The sequence below is a fragment of the Balaenoptera musculus genome, chromosome 17 (genome assembly GCF_009873245.2).
Source record: "Balaenoptera musculus isolate JJ_BM4_2016_0621 chromosome 17, mBalMus1.pri.v3, whole genome shotgun sequence".
Taxonomy (NCBI): Eukaryota; Metazoa; Chordata; class Mammalia; order Artiodactyla; family Balaenopteridae; genus Balaenoptera; species Balaenoptera musculus.
In genome coordinates this window covers 79,356,528-79,379,831 of record NC_045801.1, presented here as the reverse complement: position 1 = coordinate 79,379,831, position 23,304 = coordinate 79,356,528, and the positions used below count along the sequence as shown (strand labels likewise).

The following is a 23,304-nucleotide window of genomic DNA, read 5'->3' as shown; positions in this document are numbered from 1 at the left end:
CCCATCACCTCAGCCCCCAACCCACTGGTGGTTCTAATCACATGGTCATACTTACCTGAAAAGAAGCCTAGCATAAGTAGCCCTTCTGGATACCTCGCTGTATTTTTCAACTTCATTACTAAAATTATCTCTGAATCTTAGCATGTTATCCTTGCTTGCTTTGGGCTCAGGTGACTTGTGATGAATAAAAGTTTCTTATTATACAGTCATATTCATTACAATTATAAAGTCTTTATTTTTTTAATTTTGATTGGAATACAATTGATTTACAAGGTTTGTGTTAGTTTCAGGTGTGCAGCAAGGTGAATCAGTCATACATATACATATATCCACTCTTTTTTAGATTCCTTTCCCATATAGGTCATTACAGAGTATTGAGAAGAGTTCCCTGTGCTATACAGTAGGTCCTTATTAGTTATCTATTTTATACATAGTAGTGTGTATATGTCAATCCCAATCTCCCAGTTTATCCCTCCCCCTTCTTCCCCCCCGCCCCGGTAAACATAAGTTTATAAGTCTTTAATTCAGAGTTGGCTTTATAAATTCTTGAGTTTAGTTTTCTCATTTTACACAGAGAAAGACCTCAAAAGGTTAATTTTGTTCAATGCATTCTCTTTCTGTTATGTCTATAAGCTAAACTTTTTTAGGTTTTAATGGCCCAATATAAAAAATTCATCCTTACTTTTGAGGAGCTTAAAATACAGTCTTGGTTAAATGACTTTCCCAAGGTCACGAGGCAAGTGAATTGCAGAAACAGGCTTACGATACAGGTTTCATAAATCGTGTTTCACCACAGCAATTAGTATAGTCTTCAATCAATGACAGGCTCCTATTTTATCTCTGATCCAAGCAAGACACAGAATTGGATGCCTTATCTTTTTGACAAGGGAAGATGAGTGACAAAACATCCCAGGATCAATTTGGACTATTTGCTAACGTATCTAAATGAGTCATATCAATGTTGGGTTTATTTAATTTTTCAAAGAATTATTCAAATATAACTCTCTATCTGGATATTAAGTTATTGTCTAATTAAAGTATTTTAAGATGCAAGAATTAATTAAAAATATCACAGTGTAATTCTCTTTGAAATATTTCCTTGAATCCACACTAATGTATCAAGGATAAGTTTCTCGAGCACATTTTCTCAACACACTGATTTTTGCATTGCTTTAAAGAATATGTCACCAATAATATGAGAAGCAAAATAATGGCCACCAAAGAGGTGTCATGTCCTAATCCCTGGAACCTATGAATATATTACCTTGCATGGAAAAGGGGACTTTTCAGATGTAATTTTGGTAGAGAATATTGCAACGGAGACATTGTCCCGTATTATCTTGGTTTATCCAGTGAAATCACATGAGTCCTTAAAGGCAGAGAACCTTTCCAGGCTCGGGTGAGTGAATGAGAGAGAAAGAAATTATAGGGACTGTGTGACCATGGAAGCAGGGCAGAGATGCCTAGGTGCTGGCTTTGAGGATGGAGGAGGGGGTCATGAGATACGGAATGCAAGCAGCCTCTGTGAGCTGGAAAAGGTGAAGAAATGGGAATGCAACCTGCTGACATCTTGATTTCAGCTCCGTGAGAACGGTTGTAGACTTCTGACCAACAGAACCGTAATGTAACAAATTTGTGCTGTGTTAAGCCACCAAGTTTGCAGTAATTTTTACATTCCTGCAACAGGAAACTAATGCAGGTGTTGGTATCTGAAGATGAAGCGCCAGTATAAAGTACCAAATATGTAATTATTTATAAATAAATGTAGATCCAAAGGTATCATATAACAATGTGGGTTTTTCCCATCTGCCTTCTGCTATGTTTTTGAGTGAAAAAACAAGGAGTGAAGTTCCAAAATCTTTTTATAAAACACTGGGTACTCCAGTGGAAACAGGAGGAGCAGGAAAAGGTCTCTCCTCCGCTGTCTTAGTAGAAAACACCTTACACGGCACGTACATAGAGGATGAGGGAAAGCAGTTACTCTTCAGGAGCTGAGCTCTTCTTGAGAATCTTCTTGAGGTTCTATGGACACCCCCCTCCATTCCGGAAGAGGAAGTAACCGTAGTTCATCTCAGCAGACATTCTTTCCAACAGAAGAAACCTCTCTCAAGTTTTCCGCTTTAGACAGTTTTACATCACCGAGAATTTATTTGATAATTAGAATCAGAGTTTAGGATGGGGTTTGCTATAACAGCGGTTTTCCTGCACCAGTGAAATAGTATCAGGTTTCTATAAAGTCATAAACATTGACTCTATGTGTAGATTACCTCTGTCCAGATCTGTATTCATGATTGATTTGATTAACTGAGGTTAGAGAAGAAGATCGTGATTATGCTCAAAAAGCTGAAAAATGCTTGTTGCTCTTGTTTGTTTTTTATTTATTCAGTTATTGGAGTTTTTATAACATCATTTCAATTGAGTAAGAACTTAACTACAGCCTGGTATTAAGGAGAATGTATTATTTATGCAAATGTAGAAACTAAAAATACACTAAATGGAAATACAAGTTGAAAGTTCTGTAGAAGGAGAAACTAATTGTTCTGTTATGAAATATCTGTTAGTGACAAAAATGCTTTTCAGAAAAAACTATTTCTATATTTCAATGGCTTATTTATTTTCACAATGGTCCTGTAGTCACTGGTGTTTATCAGAATAGGAAATTAGGCCGAGCCTCACTATAAGCTCTCTAAGTTTTTAGTAATTTGATTCCCTTCATAAACTTCTTGTATATGTGGAACTTATTGGTTTTTTTCCTCTGAAATTATGTAGTAGAAAAAAATTGTAATGTCAGCATAGCAATGAAATTAAAATGGATTGTAAGAAATGTGATTTGATTTGATTGCTTCCATATTAATTTCAAATACACATTAGCTTAGTCTACTGAAACACGTTTCGTTGATCCCCACAGAATCCTCCACAATCCTACCTACGATGTCCTATTTGCATGCATATTTTTGACAGCAAAATTCCACTACATCTCTGCTACAGTAATACATATTTAAAGAAATACTTATATTGAAATAAAGTATAAAGTATCAATGAAACCCCCAGGCCTGAATATTTATAACCTGTAACTATTAACAGATCTTTTAGGTTATAATGATGCCTTAAGACTTATAACCTTTTCAACCAACCATTCTGATGAGAGTTTCCTTTCTCCATAGACATTTATTTAGCAGCAAAGGTGTTTGTTAAGCGACAAACGGGATTTCACTTCTCACGACCAGTCCTCATGACGTGTCCTCCTGTTTCCGTGGCTGCAACCATGACACGTCCTGGGTGCTGTCACTGTGGGCTTGAGCACATTTTAATCTCACCACCAAAATGAGATTTGGCAAATTGCTTGAGACGTTGATTCAGCAATACAAAAGCAAGTATTGAAATTTAATTGAAAAACATGGATTAATTAATTTGTGTTGTGAAAACTTCAGCCGTAGGAGGACTGTATTTAGACTCAGGCAGGGACACGTCCCCTGCGGAGAGGTGTCTTGGTTTGTGCTGTTTGCACCCCAGGCGTTTGCTCCGTCTGTCAGCCTCCCACTCTGAACATGGAGAGGTCCACAGAGACCAGTCAAGGGCACCTGCAAGCCGCTTCTTCCTGCAACTTTGAATCTGCATTCTCCTCACCTCCTGTGCTCCCTGGGTCTCCTGTGAAGGATCGTTGGATCCTGTAGTTCCTACAAGTGGTGCCTCATTCCTTCCCCGACTCTTCATCTTACTAAAGGCGGAGACACAGGCACCGAGCGCGTTCCCACTGAGTTGTCACTTAACGCTCCTGCATCTCTGTCCACATGCGTGCGCGCACACACGCACACGCAATTTCAGTTCAGCTCCACCGTCCAAAATATCTCCACCGTGAGTCCTTCGGTAAAGCCGGGGCCCGCGGGGGTCACATCTGAGGTCATGGTCAATCTCATCTCATCATCAGCTATTCTCTCCAGACCACCTTCTCCAGCTGCCTGGCCTCTCAGCCCCCAGGTGGTTCTGCAGGCGCCTGCATTCCCGCGGTGCCTTGGTGGTCCCTCTGTCTCCACGCTCTGCCCTCTGGCGGATTCTCTGCTCCTCCACACCTGTCCTCAAATGTCCCCTCTGGGAGACCCTGTGGTCGGTCACCTTGTGGGAAATGCCAGCCCCCTCGCAGCACTTCCTGTCTTCCCTGCCCTGACTCATTTACCTCATTTCCCTTGCAGTCCCTTGCTCTATAACGTAACAAATGTTTTACTTTTTTGTATTTTATTCTCAGTCCTCCAAAGTGCAATCTAAGTTGTACTACTGCATTGTGTATTCAGTTCACTGCTGTTCCCCAGATGTTTATGACAGAGGCTTGAACGAATTACTGCAATTTTGGAGTGGGGAAAGGAAAAAGGCACAGGTTACAATCAGCTGAAAATGTTACCTTTATACACAGAAGCTTTGCATGCCTTTATATCTGCTATATCTCTTGGCAAATATGTATATATATAATTCACAAATACATATGGAAAACAGTATATATGTATTCATATATGTATATAGTTTTCCTCTTGAATTGTGAACGTATACACATATATGTGTGTATGTATATGTATATATATATATAGAGAGAGAGAGAGAGAGTTTTCCTCTTTAATTGTGAATCACGGCGGCCCAGATTTACTTTATAATTGCCAGATAAAAGCCGGCCTAAGGAGAGCAGCGCGGTCCGGGTGACACCGACAGGCCGGCAGAAAGCAGCCCCAGCCCTGTCCGCGCCCCCGGCCCCCTGCCTCTACCCGCTCCCTCGTGCTGGCACTGGGGTCCCTTTCGCCTTGCCTGATCGCTTCTCTCCAAAGCACCCTGGCAGAGCCCCAAGCTGCTAAATTTCCATGTCTTGCAAGAAGCCCCTGTAGCCAGCGCTTTGCGGTGACAAATGCGAGCGCCGGCCGTGGTCCCCGTGCGAGGGGCCCGGCGCTGCTCCAGAATCGCTGGCTCGGCAGAGGTTTTCAGGGAAGCGGCTGCTGGCGGGAGAGGAGCCGGGTTCTTGCAGCCGATCTAAGCGTGACAAAAGTTCACCTGTCAACTCGCGATCAAGCCGGTGCCCTTCCCCACGGTGAGCAGTACTTCTTTCCGCTTCTGCCTGACCACTCGGGACATTTAGCTCATTTTGCAACTTTTTTTTTTTTCCATTTAAAGCTCTCCTTGAAATTAATTTTTTAAAATTTCTCCTAAAGGAACATTAACACAGCAAACGTTTTGCAAGAGCCGCCACAAACATAAGATCACCTGGTGGGACGTTCCTCAGACGGCAGGCCCCGACGGTAGCAGCGCGGCCGGGAGAGGGGTCTTCCCGGGAGAAGTGCCCGAGGCCTTGGCTGTTGCCCTGCGGGTGGGCGGCGGACCGGCCTCGCTCCCAGGGGGAGGGTGGCCTTGAGGCCACAGAACGTCAAGGCTGTGACGGGACATAGTCTGGCCCGTTTCTTAAGCAAAATGGCCTCAGGTGCTGGGAGGGTGTCGCTGAGCAGGTGAACAAGGGGCGGAGGAGACAGGGGGCACCCCTAGTAGAGGTGGGGGGGCCCGGTGCAGGCTCCCCCCCAGAAGATGCTGAGGGGAAACTCCGGTGAGGTGCGCCGTGGTTGCCATGGCCACATAGCGTCATCAGAGCAGACACGCTCGCGTCACAGTCTGCTGGAAACAAGATCAGAAGCAGACGTGGTTCTTAGGTGCCCTGCATGCTGCAGGTGGATAAAGGCCGGTGGATCGTAGAGGTGGTTGTGATTTGGGAGACACGCATCTCTGCTCCTTTGATTCAGGGATTTTTTTTTTTATATAAATTTATTTATTTTATTTATTTATTTTTGGCTGCATTGGGTCTTCGTCGCTGCGCGTGGGCTTCCTCTAGTTGCGGCGAGCGGGGGCTACTCTTCTTTATGGTGCGCGGGCTTCTCATTGCGGTGGCTTCTTTTGTTGCGGAGCACGGGCTCTAGGCGCATGGGCTCAGTAGTTGTGGCTCGCAGGCTCTAGAGCGCAGGCTCAGTAGTTGTGGCACACGGGCTTAGCTGCTCCGCGGCATGTGGGATCTTCCCGGACCAGGGCTCGAACCTGTGTCCCCTGCATTGGCAGGCGGATTCTTAACCACTGGGCCACCAGGGAAGCCCTGATTCAGGGATTTGAGGTGAATTCTGAAGGTCTGCAGGGGGAGGAGTACCGCAAGGATTCTTATTCTCTGGCCTCTGTATCCATCTTCGATCACTGTGACCTCGGGAAGCATCTGTTACTCCACCTGCTTTTAGTTGTAATGTTTAAACTTCTGCTAATCAGCTGTGTACACCCACGTACACACACTCAAGGGGTCGAAAAATGGTCTACCCCTTGAGCATAGAAATGCAACTGATTGTTATGCTGATTCGTATGCAGTGTTAAATTCACTTAATTCTGTGCTCCTCTCTTCAGCTCTATGTAAACATCTACACGTCTTGATACGGAGCTGAAGTGTCAGCTCTTCTCTTTTTATTTCTAGGTGTGTGTCTTTTTATTTTGTAATTTCCAGTTATCTGATACAATTTTTGAACTAGTCATCTAAATTTTGAGGATACTGAGTATAGAAGTTTTAAACTCTGGATCTGGTACATCCAAAATCTGAATCCTCTATGCATGTGTGCTTCCCCTATTGTCTTTTCTCTCCTGATTTTCTGAATTCTATTTAATTTTGCCTCCTTGTATGGCTTCTCAATATTGCGTAAAGAGTAGACGTAACATGTAAAAGTCATATATGTGACTTGAGGCTCCAGAGGATGTTATCTTCCTTCAGAGAGTGTTACTTTTATTTCTGGCAAAATAAAATCAGAAGTACAATTTAACCCCAATCAGGATTGAGTGCTTGTGAACGAGGCTCCCATCTTTATGAGGCCTGGCCTGTTACTCATTTATGTTTACTCTTATGTTGTATCCTGCTGAGTTTTTTCTTGGAAGGAACTGAAATCAGACATGTGTGACTTAAACCTTGAATCTACCGAGACCCACCATTTCAGCCCCCAGGAGCCAGCTCACAAGGGACAGACCCTGAAGCCGGGAAGTGACCCCGAAAGGGTCCTCACCCATCTGAGCTTTCCTTCCACTAGGAGCTGGGCTGCTTACGTCTTTGTGCCTTGATAACACTGAAATATCTTCTAAAATGGTTTTATCCGCACTTTAGGTTTTTTGCCTCTTTTATTCCAGCTGTTCCTGGGAGTGGGATGGGTCTTCAACAAGCTTGTCCACCACTGTTGTGTTTGGAAATACCCTGTTCACCAAGAACCCTGCATTTCTTTTTCTCTTTCAAGTACCGTTGACCTTGAACAACATGGGGTTAGGGGTGCCAACCGCCTCTCCATGGAAAATCTGCATATAGCTTTACAGTCGGCCCTCTGTAGCCAAGTTTCCTCCATATACGTGGTTCCACAAGTGCAGATTCAAGCAACTAGAATCATGTAGTCTTGTAATATTTACCATTGAAAGAAATCCACATATAAGTGGACCTTCACAGTTCAGTGCACATTGTTCAAGGGTTAGCAGTACTAGAATACTTTCCTTATGGCTTCTTCTGTCTTAAGTAACAAACACCGTTCTCAGTAATACACAGCCTCACCAGCTGTTGGGATTATAACATAATCAGATGGTTTACTCCCTGACTTAGCGATAAATATGTCAAAACTCGAGGCAGCATCAGCATCTGCCGGAGGGTTTGCTAAGATACAGAGTGCTGGGCCCCAGCCCCATGGTTTCCGACTAAGTAGGTCTGGGATAGGGCATGAGACTGTGCATTCCTAACAGGTTCCCAGAGGACACTGATACCGAGGGACCAAGGGCCACACTAGCCCAGGGAGATCAGATAAGTCTGTCTGTCTTCACTTTGGCTGAGAAAAAGTTAAAGACAAATTAGTGGGCCCATGTTAAGAAATGTGAAGGACTTCATGTGCTATGATAATTTTGCTTCAAGAATTTACCATTTGCTTCCATTTTATTCTTTATTAGAATATGTTGTTACATGGCATATTGTATCTTCTAAAGTACATCCCTCTCCCTTTTGCCCCCCCAAAAAAACTTTGGATACATATATAAAAAGAATTGTTAGGGACTTCCCTGGCGGTCCAGTGGTTAAGACTTCGCACTCCCTCTGCAGGGGGCACAGGTTCTATCCCTGGTCTGGAAACTAAGATCCCGCATGCTGCCTAGTGCAGCCAAAAAAAAAAAAAAATTATTATTAAGTGCTGCCAATTCCAATCAAAATCTCAGCAAGGTATTGTGTGGATATTGACAAACTGCTTCTGAAGTTTCTATGAAGAAGCAAAAGACCCAGAATGGCCAACATAATACTGGAGATTAACTCATTCAGAGGACTAACACTCACTGACTTCAAATTTTACTTTGAAGCTACAGTGAACAAGGCAGCATGGTACTGGTGAAAGAATAAACAAATAGATCAATGGAGCAGAGTAGAGAGCCCAGAAATAGAACCACACATTTATAGTCAACTGATCTTTGGCAAAGGAGCAAAGGCAATACAGTGGAGAAAAGGTAGTCTTTTCAACAAATGGTGCTGGAACAACTGGATATCCACATGCAAAAAAAAAAAAAAAAAAAAAAAAAAGACCTAGACACAGACCTTACATCCTTCACAAAAATTAACTCTAAATGGATCACAGACCCAAATGTAAAATGCAAAACCATAAAACCTCTAGAAGACAACATAGGAGAAAATCAAGATGACCTTGGATATGGTGATGACATTTTAGAGGCAGCACCGAAGGCAGGATCTGTGAAAGAAATCATTGCTAAACTGAACTTCATTAAAAGAAAAACCTTTGCTCTGCAAAAGACACTATCAATAGGATGAGAAGACAAGCCACCGTTTGGGAGAAAATATTTGCAGAACACATATCTGATATAGGACTGTTATCCAAAATATACAAAGAACTGTTGAAATTCAACAATAAGAAAACAAACAACTTAAAAGTGGGCCAAAGACATTAATAGATACCTTACTAAAGAAGATATACAGATGGCAAGTAAACATATGAAAATATGGCCCCCATCAGATATCATCAGGAAAATGCAAACTAAAGCAACGAGATACCACTACACACCTATTACAATGGCCAGATCCAGAGCACTGACAGCACCGAATGCTGGTGAGGGTGTGGAGCCACAGGAACTCTCATCCACTGCTGGTGGGAATGCAAATGGTGCAGCCACTTTGGAAAACAGTTGGGTTGTGTCTTACAAAACTAAGTATACTTTTACCGTACATTTCCGCAATCACACTTCTTGGTATTCACCTAAATTAGTTGAAAACCTATGTCCACACAAAAAGCTGTACATTGCTGTGTACAGCACTTTTATCATGATGGCCCAAACTTGAAAGCAGCCAAGTTGGTCTTCTGTGGGTGAAAGGATAAGTAACCTGTGGTACATCCAGACAGTAGGATGCTAGTCAGTGATAAAATGAAATGAGCCATCCAGCCATGAAAGACATGGAAGAAACTTAGATGTGTATCACTAAGTGAAGGAAGTCAATCTGAAAAAGCTACATACTGTTTGACTCTAACTACATGCCATTCTGGAAAAAGCAAAATTATGGAGAGAGTAAAAAGATCATTGGTTTCTAGGGGTTGAGTAGGGAGGGATGAAATGGCTGAGCACAAGGGTTTTAGGGCAGTGAAATTATTTTGTATGATGCCATAGTGGTAGATACGTGTCCCTACACATTTGTTAACACCTACAGAATGTACAACACCAAGAGCAAACCTTAACGTAAGCCATGGACTTTGGGCGATAATATGTGTCTACGTAGGATCAGCAGTTGTAACAAGTGTGCCGTCCGGTGAGGGGACGCTGATAGTGGGCAGAGACGCACAGGCTGTAGGTGTCAGGGCAGGAGGTCTGCAGGAAGTCTCTGTCCCATCCACTCAGTGAGGCTGGGAACCTAAAACTGCTCTAAAAAATAAAGTCAATTTAAAACAAGAAAAGATAATGTACAATAAAATGATCAAAATTTAAAGAATAAAATGTTGCTGTGCAGCACAGGCTTCATGTATTGGGTGTGTTTTCACATGTAGCTTAAAAAAGTTTATGCAAATCAAAACCCGCAGTGAGATATCACCTCACACTTGTTATAATGGCCAAAATCAAAAGATAAGAGATAAGTATTGATGAGGGTGTGGAGAACAGGGAACCCTCCTACACTGTTGGTGGGAATGTAAACAGGTGCAGCCACTATGGTAAACAGTATGGAGGTTCCTCAAAAAACTAAAAATAGAACTACCATATGATCCAGCAATGCCACATCTGGGTATATTTTCAAAGGAAATGAAAACAGGATCTTGAAGAGATATCTGCCCTCCCATATCACTGTGGTGTTATTTACAATAGCCAAGATATTGAAACAAACTGTTAATAGATGAATGGATAAAGGACATGCAAGTTTATATATATATAAATATATATACACACACACACACACACACACACACACACACACACATATACATATGTACATATACATATATGGAATATTATTTAGCCATGAAAATGAAGGAAATCCTGCCATGGATGAAGCTTGAGGGCGTTATGCTAAAAGAGAAAGATAAATAATGCACCGTATCACTTCTATGTGGAATAAAAAAAAATAAAGTCAAGCTCATAGAAATATAGGGTAGAAAATGCTTTCCAGCAGCTGGGGGGGTGAAGGAAATGGGGAGAGATTGGTAGAAGGGTGCAAATTTTCATGTATAAGATAAACAAGATCTGAGGACCTAAGGTATACACGGTGACTATGGTTGATAACACAGTATTGTATATTTAAAATTTGCTAAGAGATTAGAACTTAAATGTCCTCACCAAACATATATATATATATATATATATATATATGTGTGTGTGTGTGTGTGTGTGTGTGTATGTGTGTGTATATATACACATATATATAAGTAAATATGCGAGTTGATGGATATGTTGATTAACTAGATGGGAAGCATTCTTTCACAATATATGTGTATATTAAATCACTTTAATATTTTACATTTTTTTTATATCCCTTCCTAGCATGGGTATAGGGCTTTGGGGAACGTATAGGAAGGAATGGGTAAGGGTATGTTTGTTCAATTTGTATTCTAATGACTCTATGAATGCTCATTCTTGGGCCTCCCCTGATACCCCCATTATTTTTACAGCTCTTGTGACTGAGTGTGCCTGATCTCGTGTTCACTACTGAGTAAGTGGCATCAGTGTTGAGTAAGAACTCTACAGGCTTTCCCCCTATGTCCAGTGTCTGCCAGGGCTCCTTGAGGGTCAATCAGAGCGCCCGCTTAGGAGCCCCTGGGCCCCATAATTCAACATCTGTTCAAACCACGTACCTTGGAGGGTAGTGGCCAGGATCTGCCATTTCCATCCCCCTGCGGGGACTGTGCGGGATTCTCCCTTCCAGTGCCCCTTTTGTTTGGGGGTAGGCCATTAGGGTGCATTCTGCAGAATTGGAAGTTTTCTGGGTATCATCCCCAACCCGAAAACATTTAATCTTCCTATGTAGTACACCCTGGCCCCAATACCAGCTGCGAGATGGAGAAAGTTGGCCCGTCAATGGGTCTCTAAATTATAACACCATTATTTTATTACCCAGATTCTATTTTTATTTCCTGGAAATTGTTAATGGGCTTTGCTGGTGACAGTTTGCAGTCTGAATTTTTAAAATATTACTTGTCTTGGTTACTGAGTGTTTTTGGTGCATTCAAGTAGAATGCCTCATTCGCCTTGCCCTGGTCCTTATTTTACATTTTTATTTGTCAATTTATACCTCAATAAAGCTGAAAAAAATAGGCAAGTCTTCGAAATATTTATCTGAAAAGTGTGTGATACATGGTTGGCAGTTCGCTTGTCATTTCATAGGTATAGGAAACTATTTTCTTTTAATTCTACTTGTTTCTAAAATATTCTATTTGAAATATCCTTGTGCCTATACTGCTCATTTGTTTCTTTTTTAAAAATAAGTGATACAGTGTTTCTTTAGAGTTATTATTTGCTGTGACAAGTGTAGGATGAATTTTCTGAAAATGCATTATGTCTCCTCAACCATATAATCATTTCACAGGAGTCAAGGTAATGATGAGAAACAGCAAGTGCCTTTTGGTCTTTCTGCAGAACTGAGAACAACCCTTTTCCTTGGCATAGACAGTGATTAGGCCAATCTTTGGCCTGGAGAGCAAGCATGAAGAAATATCCCTTACAGATCCAATGATCCCATTTTTATTAGTTACATCTTCAGCTCATTCCTCCAAGCTACACTCAGCTCAAACTAATAAAATTGTATTTAAAGATAATTCTTGAAAAATATCAGTATATCATTCTTAATATTTCAGCTTCCAGCAAATTATAGAGCTGGGAAGAGACAGCAAACTCAAATTTCACAGTCTTAGGAAGCTCAAATATTTCCTTCTCATGATGATGTACACCACTTTAATCTCTGTTTTCCTCTTGCCAATGCAGAGAAGTCATAAACACAGAGAAACTGTAAGTTTTATCAAATTGAATTAAAATGAAAGACTGACTTAATTGAGAAATAATATAATGATTAAGTTGATATAATTCATAACTAAAATTTTATATCATTGCAATGGGCCCAGAATGACAGGGCGATTTAACCCTGTCGTTCGTTGGAAGACTTTCTTCCTATAAAACTCACAAAACTCTATTATTTTTAAGTTGAGTTTGTTATAAAACCGTTATTAATAATACACAGTGTGTGCTGTTTTAAAAATGGGATTTTATAAAATATAATACATGTATAGAAAGTTCATAAAACATAGATGTACAGCTTGATTATTTAAAAGCCAAACCCCTGTGTAACCACAATCTGGGTCAAGAAAAGTGGGTTGTTTCCAGCTTAGATTCTGTCTCCCCCTCTGTATTCTTCCCCACGCACAACTGGCTTGCAGGCTGCTAGAGTAACTACTATCCTGACCATTTGTCTTCTTTACTGAAGTACTTTTTATTCCAACCAAGAATGCATTCCAAAACACAACTATAGTTTATCTTAATCAAATCATATATATATATATTTGGTATAGGTTTTATATATATATGTGTACATATATATATGTATATATATATATATATGGTTGTATATCTCCTTTCATTCAACACTGTGTTCTGTGAGGTTCACTTCTGTTGTTCCATGTAACTATAACGTACTCATTTTCCTTGCTGTATACTGCTCCTTTATGATATCACAATTTGTTACTATATTCATCTACAGAATGTATCGGAGGGTACATGGTTTATTTTAAGCCATTTGTACATGGCTGGGACTAAGAATAATGTTACAAGGAACATCCTTGCCATGTGCCTCGGGGCACAGGTATACATACTGGGTTGAGTTTATATTAGAAGTGAAGGATCAAAGCCTCACCAGCTGTCAGAAATGCATAATGGTTTAAAACCGTGATGGTTTCAGGTCTTACATTTAAGCATCTAATTCATTTTGAACTGATTTTTTATACTGTGTAAGATAATGGTCCAATTTCATTCTTCTGCAGGTGGATATTAAGTTTTCCCAACACCATTTACTGAAGAGACTGTCCGTCCCCCATTGTGTGTTCTTGGCACCTTTGTCAAAGATCTGTGGACCATATATGCATGGGTTTATTTCTGTATTTTCTGTTCTGTTCCATTGGTCTACATCTGCTTTTAGGCCAGTATCTTACTCCTTTGATTATTGCTATTTTGTAATACATTTTAAAATCAGCACATGCAATGCCTCTAGGTTGTTCTTCTTACTCAGTATTGATGTGGCTATTCAGGGTCTTTTGTGGTACCCTGTGAATTTTAGGATGATCTTCCTGCTTCTGTAAAGAAAGCCATATGGATTTTGATAGGGATTGCATTGCATTGGTAGGTCACTTTGGATATTATGGATATCTTAAAATACTAATTCTTCCAGTTCATAAACACAGATGTCTTTCTATTTATCTGTATCTTTAATTCCCTTCATTAATGCTTTATAATTTTCAGTGTACAAGTCTTTTACCTCTTTGGTTAAGTTTATTCCTAAGTGTTTTATCCTCTTGTTATTGTGAATGAGATTGTTTTCTTAATTTCATTCCAAGACTTGTGAATGAACTCCTTCAAATAAAGTTAAAAATAGCTAAAGGGAACAAAATTAAGGACCAATGTGCAAACCTAGATAGTAATGGAATAACTAAATTTAAAAAGAAATGAAAGCAGGCTTCCCTGGTGGCGCAGTGGTTGAGAATCTGCCTGCCAATGCAGGGGACACGGGTTCGAGCCCTGGTCTGGGAAGATCCCACGTGCCACGGAGCAGCTGGGCCCGTGAGCCACAATTACTGAGCCTGCGCGTCTGGAGCCTGTGCTCCGCAACAAGAGAGGCCACGATAGTGAGAGGCCCGCGCACCGCGATGAAGAGTGGCTCCCGCTTGCCGCAACTAGAGAAAGCCCTCGCACAGAAACTAAGACCCAACACAGCCATAAATAAATAAATAAACAAATACTTAAAAAAAAAAAAAAAAGAAATGAAAGCAAGGAAAAACTTTGAATCACGTTTTAAAGCAGGTAAAATGTTCCCAAAGTTTAAAAATAGCATTTCTATGTTTTTTTCCATTTCATTACCTAGTGTGTTCCATATATTTGTCATAAAAGATCTTAGCAAATGTTTTGAATAATCTGCTCAGTATTGCATTTCTTTGAGGATTAAATCTGCTTTTGAAGGAAAAAGAAAAAAAGCAATTGTTTCTGTACAATATGATAGCAAGATAGAGTAGACCATGTCTACTGGGTGTAGTGTTAATAGTCATTGATACCCACAAAGTTGTCTTTATGCTGCAAACAGGGACCAGTGCAACATGTTTATTTAACATTTTTGCTTCTCCCTGTCTAACTGCTATTTTTATTATCCAGATTATACAGCTGTCCCTTGGTACCTGCCGAGGACTGTTTCCAAAACCAAAACCTGCAGATGCTCAAGTGCCACAAACCCCTCTCCCATATACGCGGGTTCCAATTTGCAAATTCAAACAACCGCGGATTGTGTACTGTGTTTACAATCCGCAGTTGGTTGAATCCGTCAGTGCGGAACCCTTAAATACTCAGGGCCGAATGTAATATATTAATTGTCACCATAAAATAAGACATTCACACTTTCTGAAGCAAAAGAATCTCAACCTAATTGTTGCTGAGGCAACAAACAGCACAATAGATATGTACATCTGCTTCCGAATAATTTTATATGTGATTCTGAGCTAATGGTAACACAACATTTAACTGCATTAACCTCCCTGTAATATTTCTCAGGTTGAGGACGACTTACGTGTAAATAGGAAGGTGTTTTGTTGGGGTTTTTTTCTCCCATGGAAAGCAAACACAAAGTTAGACTAGTGATATACTAGAAGCCAAAATATTTCTCTTCTCTGAATATATTTGTCAGTTGAAAGAAAGCAGGGCCCAGTTGCTGTGACTTTCAGACCTAATCCATCAGTATAAATATAGATACATAACATTATCCTAAATTTGGGTTAGCCCTATTAAATCATGAAAAGAATAATAATTTTGCTGCATATGAAATTCTAGGCTGGTTGTTGCTCTCATTTTATACACTGAAGTTTATGTTCCATGATATTCTGGCTTTCATTCTTTCTCTTGAGAAATCAGTTATTAACGTAATTGTTGGTTCCGTGAAGGTAACATGTTTGTTTGTTGATAAACATTGATGGAAACATATTATAAAATCTTATGAGTGGTTCACACTCATTTATTGAAGGTAAATCTGGTTAATATACTTTTTGCATCATTTAAACTGATAATTTTATGAGAAAATTAAAATACCACAAAAGATACAAAAAAACCACATAAGCCACCTGAAATGAGGCTTTTTGGACAGGTAATCATGTTCCGTTTCCTTGCAGATTGTCTACATGGGCTGGTGTGAAACACGGGAACAAGACCCCCTCCAGGACCGCGTGTACTCGCCAACGTTCCTAGCCCTGAGGGGCTCGTGTCTTTATAAGTTTCTGGCGCCTCCAGTAAGTGTTTCTGTTCAACATTCCTTATTTTCCCCATATTATCACAACAGAGTGGCATCAGCTTAACAATAACAAATGCTATATTACCAATATATTTCGAAAATAAGATACAGAAACAAATAGAAAACAGTCCAAATGCTTCTGAGAATTTCTTGCTAAAGATATATGTTCTGGCATTAAACATTGGCTTTATAACCCTTGAAAAACCTAGAAGGCATTTCTGTTTCGACATTTATGACAGGCTGAATGTGTTTATCTACATGGCACAGGTCTGTCTAAGTCAAGTCAATGGTGTTTGTGCTAATCTGTTACATCCCATATCTCGTCATCAGACTTCGTATTAAATATGTATGGCGATCTACGGCACCTAAGGTCTTGCTTTTGGAAACATGTACTTTACAGAACAGTAGATTCTCAATGAATATTTATTGACTATAAATATTAAATGCCAGACCGCTCACTTACAGGTCTAATACTACATAGGGTCTTGGCATGATCAGGTTAGACTTGCTGTAATTTCGAGTATCTATGTCTACACAAAGTTCAAATCACCTGGAAGACAGGGGAAAAAAACATAAATATTTATACCTTTTACATTATTCCTACTCCGAATAATTTCTTATGACTGGACAGACTAATACCTGTTTCAGACACAAACAAGTGAAAAAGCTTCACTGTGGTGCTTGGTGTTTCACGATGTTCAGAACATGGAGTGACTTCCTGATGTAAACTATATCTTTCTTAAAAATCAAAGCCAGCGTTGATATGGTATCTAGTATTCTTTGCGTGTAACAGGTGTGAAATATGAACACTTAGTAGTTTCCATTTACAGTTACCCAAAATATTGGCTATATTCCCCATATAAAAAAATTAACCCCACCCCAAAAAAACAACACTTAGTATTTATGTAGAGAGAATGCACACACTACTTAAAACACATCAAGACACTGAGCAAAGGTAAATTGTCGCTTATAATATAAAACATCTGCTGAAAGAGGAATAGAAATGGTGTGAAACTTAGGAGAAAGGAAACAGAAACATTGTTGAAGGTCAAGGACATCTAGGAGGAGAACCTCACAGCTTAGAGACAGCCTAGTGCACGTGTGAAGCTTCATGTGTGCACCATAGCGTATAATAAAGAGAAAAGCAGGGGCCTTCCTTCTAAAACAAATGATGTATTAGTTTCTCATCTTTTCAAGGTGACCACGTGGGACTGGACCCGAGCAGAGAAAACGTTTTCAGTTTACGAGATTATGTGCAAGGTTCTCAAGGTAGGACCACCAAGCAGTGATGATCGTAATGGCTTTTCCTCAGCCAGGAGGGGTTCTGGGCTAATAGGTAGTTCATGAAAATGAGTGATGCATGGATATGAAGGAAAATACAAGGTAAAGACAAAGAAAAGAAAAACACATAAGAGAAAAGGTAGAGTGAAGAGAAATGCTCGGCTTCGATAATTCTGAAGCAGATTCCGAGGTTCTTCCATCTGGGGGGGCAGCGGAAACAGGAGGAAGCTTGTCAGGGGTCCTTTGAGGACGAAGTAGAAGGTCAACTGGAAATAGTCTGAGTTTAAACCTCAGTTATTACCATAGTCTTATTTGCTGTGTAAAATACAGGAGAGAAAGATTTGGATAAGACTTGGAATTAGAAAATACAGAAAATATAAAGTTATATGCAAAGAAAGGTATGTTTAAAATATGTTTAAATCTCATCGTTAGGTTGTCTCTCTGGGTGTGGAAACAAATATATAATTGTCATAAATCAATTAAATTTCTGTGCTGTACACAGGATTGTTGCAATGGAAAGTCATTGAGAATTCTGTAAAATTCCAAACAGGTTTTGTGGCCATTTTTAAGAATCAAAATGGGAATGATTTATAAAACCTAAACAATAATCTCGTTCCTTTCCAATCTGGGGTCTGTAGCGTTGGAAGTACTACAGATTGATATTAAATCCTAGTTAAGATTGACCTCGTTTGTGTAACCAAGGAGAACTAAGTTCCTTGTGTTTTACGTCAGTTATTTCTCTTCCAGTTAGAGAATCAGTGGAGTAGAAAATGCTGGAACATTTACAACATAATGAATAGAATCAAAAGTGTCTGAAGGCAGAGAGACAAAGAAAATATGATTACCTCCAAAGTGTTCGTAATTTTTTCTTCCGTCCAGAAGAATCCTAGATTAAAGCTGACATTCACAAGAGCACAAGAGCTAAATAAAAACAGAGGTCATTGCTTGCCCCTCGCTGTGGATGCTTTTGGTTCTATTGTGGGACTAACGGTGGTGGAAAAACTCTGATACCCTTGAGTTTATTGTCAGCAAAGCAGTTCTGGCAACTCCTAAAAGATGTGCCAGCATCTGAAGAAAAGGAGATCGTACCCAGCTCCAAAGTAACTACCAAAATAGCTAATGAGATAGCTTTCTAATGGAATTTTATTTTTTTACCAAAAAAAGAACTAGTGAAATTTTAAAAAAAGAATGAAAGAGATAAAGGAAAAAAGGAGGGAAGGGAGGGAGGGAGGGAGAGAAAGAAAAGATAAAGAAAGAAACCCAGAAATTAACTACCCTAACAGTTTATTTTTCCACACCCTATCCATACATTAATAGAACTTTTTCATAATAGTAATCCAGCCTGCATTTCTATATTGTTGTTTAGTCTTAAATTATTTCCAAGTAGCTACCTGGTCTTTATTTGGAACTTTCAAAAATAATGCAGTCTATAAGGACAAGTTTAAAGGAGAGACTAAGAATTATGACCGGCTCCATATAAACACTCATTGTTTTATTTCTCCTTTTTAAAATTATTTGTGCGAAGTTAGAATTTGGTTTGAATCTGCTTTTTCATATAATATGACTTGAGCTTTTTATGTCAGTTAATATTCTTCAAAAAATATGACATTGTTTTATTTTATCTATCTCATCATTTGGCCATATTTTTTGGCCAGTACCTGAGTTTTGCCATTTAGATACCTCCGCATTTGTTCTATCACACATATCACAACCGTCATTCTTTGATTTATTTAACAGATAATTGTTGAGTGTTGCTACTTACCAGGTTATCGGCTAAGCACTGAATAGCTGGAGACAAACGCAGAAAAAACCCTGCTTTCATTGACCTTACATTTTTCTTAGGGTGACACACGTTTGGTTAAAGAGGCAAAAACAAAAACAAACAAACAAAAAAACCCAGCAAAGAATTGATCTTTGCCCACAAACTTTTGTTAACTTCCAAAGTATTTTCTTTAATCTAAATTCTGAATTTTGGACATCCTGGGTGGAAATATCCTGATATGGTCAAGAGGCTAGGTTTATGAATCTAAATTGTCTCTAGAAGAGCCATAATAATTTATACTGCTATCGTGAGTATCCGAAAGTGCCCACGTATTAGCAGTCTGCCCAGAGTAAAATCAAACAGCCCGTCTCATTGGTCTTCCCACATAAAATTTGTTATAAGCCTATTAGTTGCTTTGGGAAAACTTTTACCTAGGTTATGAGGCCTGGAGATATTTTCAGACACTGATTAATATACGTCTGCTGTCCCTTGCATGTATATAGGAAAGCTCTCTTCGTGAGGGCAGCGGGCACGTTCCATGCTTCCTGGCTTTACACTTGACATACAGCGTTATCGGTTGAGGATTGTCTTTCACAAAGGGAAACTTCACGTAGCACAAGAACAGAGGCATGGATGTAAGGCTCAGTGCGAAATGGATTCTTTTCCTGCATGCAGATCGGTGCCTGGAGGAGGGCTGGCTTCCCAAGGAGCCCAGACTCCGATGGTTGGGTCTGGGGAGCGAGTCAAAGGGGCACCTTCTGTAACCCAGTCACCCGTCCCACCACGTAACAGTCCTGTGCAGCTGGGCGAGGGGCAGGCCTCTCTCTCCAGAAAGGGGTCCCTCACATAAGGCACATTTCAGTGATCTGGACCACGGAACATCTGGCCTCGGACCACTAATCAGGAAAACCCACTCTCTTCTGACCCAAAGCTACACCCATAACAACAAGAATGAAGCAGTAATAGTTACCCGGAATATATAGTTCACGTGCAGTGCCAGGTATTGGTCTAAGTGCTTATATAATAATATATTTAATCTTTACTACACCACTGTGAGGCAGTTCCTATTATTCCCATTTTACAGATATGGAAACAGAGGCAAAGAATGTTTAAATAAATAACTCAAGGTCACACAGCTGGTAAAGCTCAGATCTAAAGATGTGAATCTTGCAGGCGGTCTCAAAAATCTGTACCCATCAACGTTGCACTCCGGCTTCTTTCTCTCTCGGTATAAGTGTTGATAAATAGGAAAGAAATGCGAATGGGAAAGCCAGCCCGGCACCAAGGGGGAGAGCAAGGGTTCAGAATAAGGAACGTGGCAGTAAATGGCGACTCTCACTTCCATGTGTTGCCCTTTGCCGATGTGTCAGGCTCTGTGGACTTGTCGACCTCTTCATCTGTTCAGTGGGGCGAAGAAAGCACAGGTTGTTGTGAAGATTAGCAGTTCGTTCATTGGTTTGTGAATGCGTTTTTATTTATTAATTCATTTATCAAATATTCGTTGAGTATCATTCATGTGCCGATCGCCCCACGGGGTACCAGGGATTCAGCACAACTGTACAGGGGCCTGAGCTCACAGAAAGCCCAGCTGATGAGGGGGTTTAGAAGGTCATTTGGAGGGAGGAGGCCCTAAACAGACTGAAACGTAGACGATCATGAAGGACTCAGCTGAGGAGGATGCGCGTGGGGAGGGTTAGGAGTGCGGCGAGCGGGCGGGAAGGGGGCATCCCGGGCTCGGGAGGGCATGTGTGAGCGCGCCCAGGTGTGCAAGCAGTGTGTGTCCTCCGCCGCAACTGAAAATGCTCAGCACCGCGGTGATGTGCTCGGGTAGGAGGTTTCCGCTGGCGTTCGGGTGGGAAGACGAGAATCAGGACTGTGAACCTTACCTGAGGGACGAAGGAGCGGCCCGGCAGGAGGGCGAGCGCGAGCGGAGGCAGGGCCGGCCGTCCTGTCTCCACGTGAGATGGGCCGGGCTCCGCGGAGGAGGCGGCCCCAGGGCTGCGGCGGAGATCCGGGCCGGAGAGGACCCGTCCCAGCAAGGGTCGGCGGCGGAAGATGTCACAGAGGAGACGTTCCGGTCGCCGTGACCCTTGGGTCAGCCACGTGCCGCGTGGCGGGGGGCGGGGGGCGGGAGGGTCGGCGGCGGAAGATGTCACAGAGGAGACGTTACGGTCGGTCGCCGTGACCCTCGGGTCAGCCACGTGCCGCGTGGCGGGGGGCGGGGGGCGGGGGGCGGGAGGGTCGGCGGCGGAAGATGTCACAGAGGAGACGTTCCGGTCGCCGTGACCCTCGGGTCAGCCACGTGCCGCGTGGCGGGGGGCGGGGGGCGGGGGGCGGGAGGGTCGGCGGCGGAAGATGTCAACAGAGGAGACGTTCTCGTCGGTCGCCGTGACCCTCGGGTCAGCCACGTGCCGCGGGGGCAGCCCCCGCCCCCTGCTCGTGCCCGTCTGCCTCTTTCTGCAGAGCCACTGCCCGAGCTCGGACCCTAACCCGGCGGTGCAGCCGGACGGAGCCGGAGGAAGACTCCGCGTTTCGCAGTGTGGACCTCAGAAAAGCCTTTAATTCTGCCTCGCACTCACGCTGTAGTGTTTCCTTTGTCCGTCCTCTGGCCTAATCCAGCAGGACGGAGGTTAAAGCTCCTTCCTTTCCCGCAACGTCAACACACACTTCGGCTCCCCGGGGGTGACCCTACCGCCTCCTTACGAGGTCCTCAGCCTGCGGGGTTACCTGGGCATCTTACCCTCGGGTATGGGTGCCCTGTCCTGGCGGCCGTCCCCGCTCTTACCTAAGGCCGACCGCTCCCCGGCAGTAGATCTCATCCCCTCTGCGCCCCGGGCACCCCGGCGTTTCCACCCTGACGCCCCCGAGGCACACGTGCTCCCTGACCTCGGCCCTGAGCTCTGAGCGTTCAACAGTGTGCACATCTGACTACTGACGTGTCCAGTAGAAATCGCAGATGTGACGTGTCTCAGACTTAGGACTGGACAATCGGAGGGGAACCCAAACAGTATGGAGATAAGAGAAAAATGGAAAAAAACGAAAACTAGGATTCTGTTGTTTTTTGCAGAACCAGGAAGAAGGAGGGGCGGTCAGCAGATATTTTCTAGAAAGTGGCAAAGCCAGTGGCCTAGACAATGAACTGAGGCCACACTCAGGCCGCACCGGACACACTTCACCATAAAGGCCCTCGGGTATGGGTGTCAATCCCCAGCGGTGTCCAGATGTCATGGCACCTGTCACTCACTCAATTTGGGGGCCTCGCTAATAAAAAGATTGCAGAAGTAGGAGTATAAAATTAGTCACAGAAGTGAACATTTAGAATGAGGAAAACCCACGAGTAACTGGGCGGGTGTCACCTGCCCCCGGAGGACACCCCCGTGTCCCTGTGACCTGGATCTCATCCTACAGCTGGACTTAGGGGTTCAAGTCCAGTGGTCAGATTCTTCCTGGTGAGAGAAGGACAGGCCCTACCCGCGTGATGTGGAAGGAATTACGGTAGTAATTGTCCTGCCAACCATCACACGAGGAGACACACGGGGAGCAGGCAGTGGAGACTGACGTCAAAGTGGTTGAATCGTGTGCTGATGTTTGCAGAAACGCTTGTCTTTCAGGTTCTGAAAGGGAGACCATCTTAGTGAAAAAGATGTGTCTCTGCATTTTCCGAATATATTTGTAGCCCTTTTCATTTTTTAAATAACAGTTTTTCTTAAAAGGTTTATTGATTGTTTTACATTTTATACATCATTTTAAAATGATTCCAGTTCTTGGTTTTTTAATGTATTGCTTTAAAATGTGTAATCACTTCCTAAAATCCAAGCTTCTTAAAATATGTTTTAATTTTTTTCCTCCAATAATAGAACTAAATTTCCCTGAATTTTTAGAGTCTTCACCAACTGTAAACTAGAGGAGTCTTGCTGCTCTAGGTGAGGACCTAGGTTCCCCTGACTGAGCTTGGTCTGTTGGAAACCCCAGAGGCAGATCAAAGCAAAAGTGCCTTTGTCCAGAACACCCCGCCCCCTATTCATAGCCTGCTTCCTTTCTTAATGAAATACAGTGATCATCATTGATTAAAATGTGATTTTATCTTTTATTTTTGTTATCTTAATAACATTTTCTTGGATTTATTAATATGCTAGCACGTACCCACTCTTCTGTTAGAGCTCCATAAATGCACAACTGTTACATAAATTACTTATTTCTGTTTTTCCAAAACATCTTTCAAGTCCCAGAGTGCTAA

General features: G+C 41.9%; 1 protein-coding gene across 2 annotated transcripts in view; it reads left to right on the top strand.

Moving 5' to 3' along the window:
• Positions 1 to 23,304, top strand: part of SNTG1 (syntrophin gamma 1) — a 206,273-nt gene that overhangs the window by 133,173 nt on the left and 49,796 nt on the right. Inside the window, exons 12-13 of one of the 2 annotated variants that reach the window (XM_036830507.1) lie at positions 15,906 to 16,022; positions 17,222 to 17,293. In XM_036830507.1, the coding sequence (XP_036686402.1) occupies positions 15,906 to 16,022; positions 17,222 to 17,293 (189 nt within the window). The remainder of the gene's footprint in view (positions 1 to 15,905; positions 16,023 to 17,221; positions 17,294 to 23,304) is intronic. The other variant, XM_036830508.1, reaches the window with a different exon arrangement.